Source organism: Struthio camelus, chromosome 15 (genome assembly GCF_040807025.1).
Source record: "Struthio camelus isolate bStrCam1 chromosome 15, bStrCam1.hap1, whole genome shotgun sequence".
Lineage (NCBI taxonomy): Eukaryota > Metazoa > Chordata > Aves > Struthioniformes > Struthionidae > Struthio > Struthio camelus.
Window position 1 is genome coordinate 9,389,792 of NC_090956.1, and position 12,855 is coordinate 9,402,646.

Here is a 12,855-nt window from a genome sequence, read left to right on the forward strand (position 1 = left end):
ACGAAATCGAGATGCTCCTACGCAAGGGCAGGCGGCAGCCCGGGAACCGCCGCCCTCTCGCCGCCCTCGGGCAGCGGTCCGGAGGCAGGAGAGGGGCCACCCGCCCCCACATTTGCGGCGGCGGCGGGGGTCCCTCAGCCCGGCCGCCCCCCGCCCCGGCGCGCGCGCAGCACAACGGAAGCGGCCAACAAGGGCTGAAGCAGCTCCCAAACGTTCCCGGCGATCGCGGTTTTGACCCAGTTACCCGCGTCGCCGCCCGCCCGCCAGCGGCTGCGCAGGACGGCCGGCCGCCAGCGCTGCCCCGCCGGGCGCCATGCGGCGCGCGCGCACCTCGCCTCAGCGCCTCAGCGGCGGCGCGGAGCGGGGCGGCCTGTCCCGCCGCCGCCGGGCCGCGCCGCGCCGCCCGCCACCCCCCGCCGCGGCGAGCAGCTGCCGGCGCTTCTCGCCTCCTCGCCCACCCGCGAGCCTCCCGCCCCGGCACCGCGTGGGGAAAGGCCCGGGGCGGCCGCGGCTCACGCCAAACCGGCGCGCCCAGCCCCCCTCCCCCGTTACGTGTGGCGAGTCTGAGGTCCTCAGAGAGGCTCGCGGCCCTCCCCCCCCGGTCCCTCGCAGCAGCCTCCCCTTCCCCCGCCGCCCGCGGGGCGCCGCCAAGCAGCAAGAGGGGCGCGGCGGCCGCCTACCTGGCGGAGGGCCGGCGCGGGCAGCAGGGCCGCCGGTTCCCCGGTGGCGGTGCGCGGCGCTCAGGCGGCGGCCATGTTGGTGTCACTGCGGCCGGCACGTGGGGAGCGCGGTCCTCCTCCTACCCACAATGCTCCGGCGGGCGGCGCGCCCGCCAGGGGGCGCCGCGGCGGAGCGGAGCAGAAAAAAGAGCCGCTGGCAGCGGTGGGATTCGAACCCACGCCCCCGAAGAGACTGGAGCCTTAATCCAGCGCCTTAGACCGCTCGGCCACGCTACCGCCGCGACACCAGCTTCTTCTGCAGGGGATTTCTTACAGACACAGCCCGGTTCTTTGTGCTCTCCCTTTTTTTTTCTCTTCTTCCTCTTAGACGCCCCCACGTTTCCAAGAGCTGGTCCTAGCAACCGCTCTCCTTACACACCATTTACACGTCCAAAACCAAAAAGACTTGTTTTTTTTTTTTTTTGTTGCGCTCCTGTAGCGAAGCCGTGGCTGCAGCAGCGCCGAGAGCTGTTACGGAAGCAGCAGCAGCGAGCAGCGGCAGCCTGCAGCCGCGGACGGCTCCGCGCAGGGGGCAGGGCCGCCGCCCCCCCCCCCCCCCCCCCCCCCCGGGCAGCGCTGAGCCGCCACGTGGCCGCCGCGCGCTCCCGCGCTGCTCCCGGCAGCGAGCGCGCCGGCGCTCGGGCCTCGCCTGCGCACCGCTAAACCTACAAGTTATACATTTTATCTTTTCCTTGCTGCAAAGTCCGAGCTCGCTTAGTTTGAAAAGTGAAAGCTTAGACTTTTAGGATTTTTCTTTTCCCTCGCCGTGCTGCAACACAGGGGCCAGAGCAGCAGGGCCTGGAGGGTTGCACCGATGCGCTCCTCTGCGGACGAGGGGTAGGAGCGCATCTGAGTTGGCCCTGTACCTTATGAAGGTGCCTTTGGGAACCTCTGTCCGCATTTTGCCTGAAGGTCTGGTGAGGTTTCTTGGAAAATACTGTTATTCTTGGCCCTTGGTTAGAGCTGAAGGACGGCGTCCGGGAAAGAATTCCAGCCTTCCCGAAGTAAGGCCGCAAAGTCTTCATGCAGCCTGGTTTAACTCTGTGATTATGGCAGCCCGCTTAAATGGGATAGAAAGAATAAACCTGCCGGAGTACTCCCGAGACCTCAGTCCATCCCTCCCCCCGACCCATCCACCCAAGCCCTGGAGCCTCTGGGCTGTCCCCGGCCGGCCGGCATGGCGCCCGCCCTCCTCGCGGGGACCTCGGCGGCTCTGCAGGGTGGCAGTCCTGCTGGAAACGCCGCTCAGCAACAGCAGCACGCACGGAGTGGTGAGCGGCATCCTCCTCTTGCTGCGTTTTCACACCCTCCGTTCTCTTGATCGGTGAAGGAAAGCCCTGTGCCCAAGAACATTCACCTCAGCCATTTGTGCCGCTTCCAGGCGGTAGGAGCGCAGACCCCACCTCTAGGCTGGCAGCTGGGTCACCGGGTTGCTCACTGGGCCAGCGTGAGGCACGATGATCGTGATGGGATTTTTTTCAATGTATTCAAATGTTCAAATTCAAAACAAAAGTGAATTTACTGGAGAACTCAAATATAGTGCAAGCTACCTGCATAATTATACCACTTTCCTGACAGAGGAGTGTCAGCGAAGAGCAGAGGACCTACCACCCGTACTCTGATCCCTTTCACACCAAGGGCCAGCTGACGTCTGATGGGTGGGAACCCCCGTGAGCCCGTCCCACGAAACATCCAGGTCCCCAGCGGTGGGAGGAGGCACATGAGACACACCTGAGCTTCAACCAGAAAACAGCCCGACTCGCCCCCAGAAGCACCAGCCTAGAATCCAATCAGAGATTCAAGTGTAATCCTCCCTTCTCAAATTCAGATGAGAAGTTCTGATTTGGCCCACCTAAATTATACTTGTGTCTGTCGGGAGTTACTCTACTCACAGAACTGGAATTACACCTGTGGAGAAAAAAACAAACAGAGATTCACATCAGAGCCATGATTAAGAAACGGCCGGTCTTCTTATTTGCACTCTTCAGTTCTACGTGTGTGTCCATCGTTCCCGTGACTGCTGAAGGATGGTATCCCTACTTGCTTTGTGCCTCTTGCCAAAGGCTCCAACTCTCGGTGACACCAGCTATAGCTAAACGCAAGACTGGCAGTGCCAAATTTCACCGTTTTTCATCTTAGTGACACTGGAGTGAATTTGGCTTAAGAGACCCCACTGGGGCTTTTGGGTTAGGAGATTCCATTATCGCAAAGTGTCTTTGCTATAGAAAGATTTCGTGCTGTTTGAACTATACAGGTATAATAAATGATACCTGTCTAATTAAAGCAATAAAAAAGCAATAGTAAGGGCTCCAGTTGCAATAGTTGAGAAGGGCTAGTATCCAAACAGTTTGTTCTTGTACAGAAGAGGGAATAAACATACTAAAGATGGCAGTGTATCGTTAGATATTGTACCCATTACAAGAACTCTCCCACCTCTAATCATCCAGGCCAAATATTTGCTTTTTTTTTTTTTTTTCCTCAGGGCTAGGCAAAGATTGGAGGCATAAAGGTGCCTCTAACAGCCCTGCCAGTGAGCGCTTTGGTCCTTACGTCGTATCCTGTAGTAGTTACAGACGTTGCAGATGTAACAGAATGCAAATAAAACATCACATTAACCATTAGCTGTCTTCAGGAAAACATTTTCTTGGCATGCATCTAGCTATTTCCTCTTGGTTATTTAGTTCTGACTGTTGAAAGTACACAAGATCAGGGATGGCATAATAAAAACAACACAGAGGATTTCTGGGAGCTTGCACTAGTAGGGTTCAACTTTGGCAAATAATAAAAGCAAGAGCAAAAAAGAACCCCCCCAAAGGCAATGACCAAAACTCAACTGAAAAAAGTGACAAAAAATAACTTTATTGACCAGCCAGAATGAATCCAGATGAAGTGAACGACATGACTTAAGTGGTGCAAGCCATCAGTACTCGCACGTCTGACGCACAAACAAGGCTTCCAACTCGCTGTCCTTACCCCAGGAACGCTGCATCTGGGTAAGTTTTGCAGGGCTGAGACTCAAATTTATGTTCAAATTTTTTAAAAATATAATTTTTATTTGTTCATTGTGAATAGATTAAAAATACAGCATATAGCAATATCATTCCAAAAGTCTGTCAAATACATATTCTCTTCAAGAGTGTCATAAAATAAGTTGCGCATATTTCTGTAAACCAGTTTCGTTTTTAAATCATTCAAACTCCTACTGACCGTATAGCTAAATATGATACCACCTTACTACAGAAGGCAGTTTACGTCATTAAAAAAGTAACATTTACAATAAAAATATTAATCATATTTTTCCAAGCATTTACACACCAGGTCTAGAGAGAACTGTCAGCAACTCTCGCAACTACAGAACTTAGCAAATTAAACTTTGTCAAAGAGTTTCAATAATTATACTCAAAGTCCTTTACTCACATTTTGGATGGACACAATCAATCTCCTCTCCTCCCTACAAGGCTGGCAGGGTTGTAACACACGTGCTTCTTTCTTAAAGCAAATCTCAAAGACTTGGCGTCAACACCTTACAGGGAAAACAAATCCTTTGTCTGGGTGTGTTATAGTGCCTGCACTGTATCAGTCCTGCACAAAACCCTCTGACTGTTCAACTGTCTGCAGAGAGGAAGGGCAGGAAGGACACGTTTACCTTTCATCGAAAGCTGCTACTTTAGGGCTATGAATTGAAAGAGCAAAAGGTCACATCCAAAAGAGGCGTTAGGCACCTAAAAACAGAACTGTGGATAGGCACTTAAAGCATTCACATACGTTGCGATCCTACAAATTCCGGTTCAATTTCAGCATCTTAGGTCCAAAGAATTTGAGTACTTTAGTACCTAGCTTATTATCTACCTAAGCCCAGTTGAGGTCTAGAAATCAGACATTCCTCCCTAATGGGTGAAAAGCTTCACCTAGTATCTGACACCCTCTCCGGAACAGGCTCCTCTCCTCCCCAGAAAAAGAAGTTATGAACATTTCTTCCCCTCGTCCCCTCCGTTATACAGCCAGAAGACATGGCAGCTGCAAGGCCACTCATTGCAAAAACTCCCCAGTGGTTGAAGCACCTACCCAGAAGCGTTAGATCCAAGATCATTTTTCTTCTCTTGTAGAAAGGGTTCAAATCTTTCCATCTCACTTCCTTAATTACCAGCCTATTACCTCTTTCAGGCAGTGACAGTTGTTACTGCCGTAAGGACGGGCTACCAATTAGAAAAAGTAACTCAAGATCCTCTTGCCAGAAAGAGAGTAAAATAGGGTGCACACCTTTGGAGCCCAGTGACCGCATCAGTCACAGGGGGAAGTCAGTGGGAGAACTGACTTCTGCTCCCTGGACTGCTTCTGCGTTTTCCAACTGGATATGCATAAAAAGGGTCCCACTGGTATCAACTGCACTAACCGTCTGCTTAATTTTAAGCTTACTTATTTCTAGCTTTACTAGACTGAGGCTGGTGAGCGTTAACAATCATTCAGCACTCCATAGCGGCTGCCCCTTATTCACACCAATCTAACATCCTCAGGGCACTGCATGGCCAAGAAGGCAGAAAGATTGAATCTTCCTCTCCTACAACACTACCGTTAACCCAGACCAAGTAATAGGGCCAGCTTCCCTAACACCTGTATAGATGGTGCTGGGGCTTTGGGATATAATACTGAATTTGAAAGAAAGCTCTCTCTGTGTAATGATAATTCAACCACCGTGGTGTATTTGTCTTCCCATTACTGGTTTAGGAGCATGTAAACAGGATACAGAAATTCAAGTGTTTGGGAATAATAATGTTTTCTCCTTGTAACCAGCAAAAGCGCCTTTTCTTCTAACTGACATTTACAACAATTCTCAGTCTCTTGTGAAGAGGAGAGGTCTTTTAGGAAATTTAGTTGTAAACCGTAAGAGAGGATGCTAAAATGTAGGTGCAAAACTCCAGAATATGAATCTCTAATACCACAGAAAATCAGCTTTGTACGATAGGGTAGTATTTAATAAGTTATCCGGTATAATCTGGAAGTTCGTAAAGCTATGTGTATATTCTTCACTGATCAGCTCAAATCTATCAAACAGTATCATGTGAAATGACTTCCTGAACCATGAGACAGCAGATCAGACACATGAAATTATTTAGACTAGATAAATTATTTTCTATACACAGAAACAGGTGAATAAACATTCTCTAGACTTTTCAAATGTCCCTCTAGAAATGGTGGGAAGTGAATTCTCATTTTAAGTGAGAGGATCCAGCTTTGCTGCAAATTGAGATGGCACTGTAAAAATAACTACATACTACGAATATGTTACAGATCTTGTTACTGTACATCATTGGACAAAAAAATCATTATGATTTTATACAACTAGGCTATTATATGGCACAAATGTTGAAATGAGAGGGGTAGCTGGATGCCTCACCTCATCAGAACCATTAGTGATGTTCTGATCATAAAAATATGCACTGCTGGTGATGAATAAAACACATATCCCACCCTGAATATCCAGGGTGCCAATTAGAAGCAACTTTTTTTATTTTCAAATTGTAAAGATTAGATCTAGAATTGGTTTGAGAAGAATATCAACAGAACCAAAGAACACTAGCTTGACAGAATGGGACCACTTCTTATGAGCGGTCGCATGCTTTACATGCTTAAATCGAAAATATACATTTACATGCAAAGGACAACAACTAAACTTGAGCTACACCAAGAATGAAGAAACGATGTGGATGTAGGAAAATGTATTTTTATCTTGTAGGCAGGGAGAAGAGAAATGTGAACACACTGATCGTTTGCTGTGTAAAAAGCTGGACGTGTGCAATGTAAACAGACATAGTCTAATTTTTCTCAAACAAATCGGGCCCCTCGGTTCTAACAGTTAAAAAAAAATATAAAAGGTCAATTATACCGGCATTACAGTTTTAAAACATAGGTAAAAGTACACTATGGTTCCCTACATACTACCTATATTTGGATTTCTTCCCTCAAAATAAAGTTAGAAAACTAAAATATGAAAAACACAAACTGGTAACAGCACATAAAAATACATCTTTTTAGCGGCACACATAGTAAGTCTATAAAAATTTTATATACAAGAACTGCATAATTGCAATGTCATTCTTCCATCATTGCCCAAGCCTCTTCAGCTTTTTGGTAGTACTGATTTGCCAGTCTGCCTTTCATGGCTTCTGTTGCTGCTTCTGCTGCTTCTGTGTACAGCTCACCTGCAGGAGGAAATAGGATCAGAATCTTGGTGACAGGGCAAAGAAAAGGCAACTCTTTGCCCTGAAGTGATTGAAGCATGAAAAGAGAAACTGAGGTCAGATTACCGGGCCGGAACTATGGGTGTAACTGTGTATTTTACTAGCACCGGCAGAGTTACATCCCCTGGGAACCTGGCTTTTGCTTTTCAACTCTTAAGTTATATGACTGACCGCTGATACGACAGTAGCGTGGCTCTTTAATGTATTTACAAGGATCATAAATATGACTGGTCAGTAACAGTCCCCAAGACGACTGTAAGACTTATAGGTCCTGACACGCAGATTACATAACAGCTAAGACAGCGTTGCGTAGGGCCTAGGAGTTACAGCTGTAACTCAAACTACAAGCAGCAACTTGCAGTTCAGCGGCCTCACAGGGAGCAAAGGTTGCTTGCTAGGGACTCAGCATGTCACAGGATTGGAGCTGGCACCACCTACTACCCTGGCATCAGCAAAATCTCCTATTTCACTGTCTTCAGCATTATATATCACCTGGGGTCATTGCAGCTTCATCCACAAAATCAGGACGCTGACCCTCTCTACATGTTTTATAACAGCTGAACAAGGAAATGCATTTTCGGGATACGTGTGAGGGGGTAGAGAGGAAAAGCAGGGTTACTGATTGCAGGAACCAGAACGAGGACTCAGGTACCCGATTTCTGTGGATCCTTGTTCAAGTGAAATCCTCCTGTCATTAACATCTCTGCTTCCCTGGCCAGGAGCAGATACCGGGGCTCGTCCTGAGTACCATCATATTCACCTCCCTCATCGTAGTCAGTCATGTTCAGTGCAGCATTGTACCAGTACAGCGCCTCCTTCCAATCCTGCGCTCTGAAGTGAAGAATAATTTTTGAAGATAGCTGCCTTGGGAAAACACAAATACTTTGTCTCGGAGCTTCAGGATTCAATTCTGCGCCAGCTCCTCAGAGCCTCGGTGCTCTCCAAGAAAGCTTATGTTCTCATGGAGGCTCACTAACCGCATCGTAGCCTCAGGTCATTACACCAAACGAGGCTGGGATCACGTTACGCAGCGATCACAGATGAGAACGCGTCAGACTGAAGCATCCTGCTGAGCTCCAGAGTCTGAGCTTTTATTGTTAGTTACTGTATGGTTTTGGCCTGGCATTTGTTTGTGAAGATAACTTATTTAGAAACAGTCTGAGGTTGCAGAGTCTTGTTTCATTAATATTTTGAAAATAATTATTTTCATCTTGAGAATGCTCAGTGTATTGCAATTAGAAGTGTAATGTTATTTTTAAATTTCACCATTGTCAAGAGTTTTATTCTTGTGGGCAAAACATTAAAAAGTAGTAAATAACAAAGCCATGCCACAATACAAAAGGAGAAAAATTGCTATCATCACCTGTTATATTTGGTACTTTAGGAAATTAGTATGTCCCCTTTTTAAAACTCACCTAAAATGGTAAAAAAAAAAAAAAAAAAAAGAAAAAAAAAAAAGAAAATCAAGCTAATATACTGCATAGCCTTTTAGCAAATTACAATTTATTTCTCCGTCAGAAATTAAGTCAGAGTCTTAAAACTTAAAATCTTCCTTAATTAAAAGCAACATCCTCAACTTTAAGACTATGCGTCTGTGAAATTTCCATTCCTATTTTTATAATGAGAAGCAGTGAAAGACTGCAACTGTGACAAATGCATCATTCATCTGACTGTGCCTTGCCTATAATCAGTTTACAGCTTCACCTATTTGTACTGTTCTTTGGTTTCTTTCGAAACTTAATTAGAAAAAAAACCCCACTTTTTAAAAACTGTACTTTCAAAAAAATCACTTAGCAGGAGGCATGGCAGTTGTAGTACCCTAAAAATAATTGCAAAGTATTTACATCTCAGACAGAACCTCTTGGGTTCATTTTTTCCACTCATCCCAGGATTTTAAAGGATGTAACTCCCACTGAAGCCAAGGGAAGTTTTATCATCCACCTCAGAGCAGAAAAAACTGTACACCACAGTGCAACCACTGTCTCAGTATCAGGGCTAACCTCAAACATGCGAATGGATAAGATACACATGCAGATACTCAGCAGCAGAACTGTTGATAAACTGTGGCCTAAGCCCTGCTCTTACTCACACCGTGGTAAATTTGAAATAGCTCTAAAACACTTCTCAGCATTATAAACAGATCTGCACGTGATTGAAAAATATGCAGTGAATATTATTTTTCTGTGTGGGAGTACCACCAGGTTAGGTTACTCAGTCATGCACAGTACCTGCCTGAACCAAGATTTACGCCTGTATCATACGCCCTCGCTACCAGAATCATGGAAGGCCGGTCTCCAGCTTCTGCTGCTCTCAGCAAGTAATCAAATCCTTTTCTTCTGTTCTCCTTTGTGTCCTAGTAAAACAAACAAAACCTCTAAAATGGTTGTTGCCAAGTAAATCCATCCCTTCCTTCCTCTATCAGTAAACGCAGTTTCTCCACGTCAGTAACTGCCGCAGGTGTTTAACGTATCTGAGAAGCAGGCCCAGCCACAAGCAGCCGCGGGGCTGAAGAGTAAAGATCACTTTAAAAAAAGCTTCCCAAAGCTATGCAGTGATTTTCTGGCAAAACCACAAACAGGCAGCTTCTCTGGTACGTAGTTCAAACGACATCAAAGCCATCTATTTTCCCATAAAAGGGAATGTTTGATGCTGTGGCTACAGAAGAACACATAACTATGTTCGTTTTGTCTTAATTTCCTGCAATACTTATGCTATTTCTCTGAAGGAACACAGTTCTGGATTTCGGTATTTTCTATGATTTTCTGTTTACCTCCAGGGTGACCTCAGAAAGAATGTGATGGGGCAGCTGACAGCACATGAGTCCCAGCCCAACAATGGCTTCCAGCTCCCCACAGTCTGCAGCATGCTCCAGGTGAAACAGAGCTGACTCTTGATCCCACTCCTTGTCTTTCTCACAGAAACGCCCAGCTTCGTGGTAGCGAACCATGGCCAAATGAACCTAGAACGCAATCATACAGAAAAGATACACTACTATGAAGTACAGCTCCAATTCCTCAAAAGCCCTGTGCCCGTACTTTACTTAGACGCGAAAATAGCTCCTTGAGGTGACTACTTGCATAAAGCTAACTCTCTGCTTTGCAGAGAGGTATACAGGGCGAAGCAAGGCCACAGATGCACGTGTAAGGGCAAGCTGTGTCTGAGCAGAGGCCTAGCTTGACAGACAACACGGGGACCTGGAGCCTGACTCGTGCCTTAACAGGTCCAACAAGCAAAAAGCAGTGCTTACGCAGTGCAGCTGGCTCTCCAGTTCTGTAAGCACAGACACATACAGCTTTATAAACTTGATTACTGGAGATAAAAGACCTAATTCAGCAAGACAGTAGCTGCCCCACAATCTTCCCACACCACTGCACCCTGAACTGTGCCCAGTAGGCTGCCACACCAGAGCACTAGGTCTTGGGGGGCACCTGCCTGTCCCAGCATATCTGCTAGGGCCTCAGAGACTTTTAGGAGGCAGCTGTAATTAAGGGCATCACGGCTAGGTGGCACCACAGTCTGCAACCTCCTAACGCACCAGCCAGGAAGGCAAACTGCAGTGACCCTAGCTCATAGGCCTTTCTGTACAGCAAGGGCCCACACAGGAAGGAAAATAACCTGGAACACAGAAAGCAAAGGTCTCTTATCCAAGGTAAGATCACGGTACCAGCCATTGTTCTCAATGGGAGCAAGGATTTCATTTCGAACATGCATTTGGATTTTGATTTTTTTGTCCCCCAAAAGAAAGGCAGGTTTCTTTTCAAACAGCAAGGGAAACCATCTAGGGCTCTCAAGATGTTTGGGAAGGTCTACGCCATGTTTTGAGCGTGGACTCAAAGCCCATGCCTAAGCCCAAGCTTAATTCACATTTGAATGGTCTGGGGCAGCTTAGGGTAGAAAGAGCAGGTCTGTGCTACCATTCATCAGGAGCCCAGCCAGGCCTACTTGCAATGTATACGCCTCAGGCACATCACATCAACCACGCTCTATCTTCTTTGCCTGCTGCCTCTGGAAAGGCAGATGAATCAACAGCAAGGTCCTTCCCAAAAGAGCCCAGATGTTGGAAGTCCAAGAGCACAAGGAAGTCATGGGTTACGGAGCTCAGACTTCCTTTATAAAATATGATTAAGTGACATGAGGCTATAGGCATACAATTTCTTTTCGCTTGTGTGAATAACTAATGCAGAGAGACATCACGTAAGTAACCTATCTAAGATGTTTCTTTCCAGTTGGAAAGAACAGAATTATCAGATTCATCCTACCTTCCCAAGGATTGACTTCCCAATTTTCTTTTCAAGTTCTAATGCATTGAGCCTCTGAATTTCTTGAGCAACACAGGATGGTCTGTGGATGTGGACTCTGGAAGAATTGTAGAGATTCCATTTCTCCACACTGACCTAAAACAGGGAATATACTATCGTTTGCATCTGACATGAAAAGTTTTCAAATTATTCATATGGAGAACCATATTAACATCTATTAATACTACTGCTTATTAGTAAATATGGCCAATTAAGATACTGCTCTCAAAAGTCACATTAATAGCTGAATAAATGGTTACTATTATTCACTAAAAACAAACAAACAACAACAGTAAAGCTCTCCATTTCCATGCCCTACATCAAATATCCAATATCATCTTTAAGTCCTGAACCAAAAGGTAGGTACGTATGAAAACGAGCACCTGAACAGTCACACTGCAAGCGCTGAGGCCACTTATACACATAAAATTAAACCCAGACTTTTCTGGTCAGTGTTTCTGTTTTTAAAATGCTGCGTATATTCAGCAGTTCTAGAAAAATGAAAAGCATTTCAGTAACAATTCAGAAGATTAAGGGCAGATACATCTATTAGCGTTTCTCAGGCAGTCCAACACAAACGATAATAAACTACTTTTAAAAATCATGAGTGGATGGGAAACGCTGAAAAGAATGCTATCAAAATGAATGTCATTGGAGGCACAAGGAGGAAACAATACAGCAGACTACTGGCACTGATCTTTGGACTGTTAAAGCTCTTTCAATTTCCTGAAATTTCAATACATAATTACAAGGAAATTCTGAAAAGCACATTTAATGAAATTATTCACTGTTGTCAATTTTTTTTCTTTTATTGCAGAAGAGAGTTGTTTTTAGCCACAGAAACTAATTACCACAGAAGCTATATTTTGTAAACCCATACAAGCAGGTTTAATTTTCCCCAGCCAATATACCTAGTGAAAATAGCTATCATCACACATTTCAAACACTGCAAATTTTAAAAAGAAGTCATCCAACTGTGTATAGGACACAGTTCCATAAAGAAGGCACAAAAAGGATATATCATCTAGTTAAGCAGGGGAAAAAAAAAAAAAAAAAATCAAAACATGAAAGAGTGAGGAACCCATGCAGGTTTATTAATTTACACTAGGGATCATTTATGAAGGCGACAGAATTTATTTACAAGAGCATTTGTTTAATTGAAAATTAAAGATAAAATTAAAAAGAAAAGAACATAAAGGGGTAAGTTGTTATTAACAGAAATATTATTCTGCAGTTGAAAAGGAAGGAAAACTGACATCTGATGTTGTGATGTGATGTTAGATGGCAGATGAGTCTAACAGAGTACAAGCAGAGGGGTAAACTCATTGTCTACGAGCATTGCTGCTTTATTTACCCTTGCAGAGCTTCCCAAACTGTCTTCATCGGGTTCATGTCTTCGGTTGTTGTTTGAATGGCCCTATGTTAATGTAAAGATTTGCATCACTTAATTTACAGCAGCTGATGCGTGCCAGTCACCCCCTCGGGACTATCCTATCCAGCAAAATTAATAGCAACAATAATGAAAATAGTTTCCACTGGATTCTCTTCTCTCACTGATGTTCCGATTTAAAAAATTGTGCTGAAATGGTAAAAAAGTAT

General features: G+C 45.4%; 2 protein-coding genes and 1 non-coding gene across 15 annotated transcripts in view; all 3 read right to left on the minus strand.

Moving 5' to 3' along the window:
• POLR3E (RNA polymerase III subunit E) overlaps positions 1–810 on the minus strand; it is a 30,462-nt gene extending 29,652 nt beyond the window's left edge. For both annotated transcript variants that reach the window (XM_068909071.1, XM_068909072.1), the window contains exon 1: positions 681–810. The gene's annotated coding sequence lies outside the window, so the exon portion shown is untranslated. The remainder of the gene's footprint in view (positions 1–680) is intronic.
• A 64-nt stretch (positions 811–874) lies between these two features.
• TRNAL-AAG (transfer RNA leucine (anticodon AAG)) lies at positions 875–956 on the minus strand. The gene has a single exon. It is a non-coding gene; the product is annotated as a tRNA-Leu (tRNA).
• Positions 957–3,557: 2,601 nt separating this feature from the next.
• EEF2K (eukaryotic elongation factor 2 kinase) overlaps positions 3,558–12,855 on the minus strand; it is a 37,430-nt gene continuing 28,132 nt past the window's right edge. For 9 of the 12 annotated variants that reach the window (XM_068908244.1, XM_009683375.2, XM_068908241.1 and 6 more), the window contains 6 exons: positions 12,611–12,673; positions 11,218–11,352; positions 9,729–9,917; positions 9,187–9,311; positions 7,611–7,789; positions 3,558–6,919 (listed from right to left, as the gene is read on the minus strand). In XM_068908244.1, coding sequence (XP_068764345.1) covers positions 6,810–6,919; positions 7,611–7,789; positions 9,187–9,311; positions 9,729–9,917; positions 11,218–11,352; positions 12,611–12,673 — 801 coding nt within the window. In that variant the 3' untranslated portion in view covers positions 3,558–6,809. The remainder of the gene's footprint in view (positions 6,920–7,610; positions 7,790–9,186; positions 9,312–9,728; positions 9,918–11,217; positions 11,353–12,610; positions 12,674–12,855) is intronic. The other 3 variants (XM_068908249.1, XM_068908248.1, XM_068908247.1) reach the window with 1 other exon arrangement.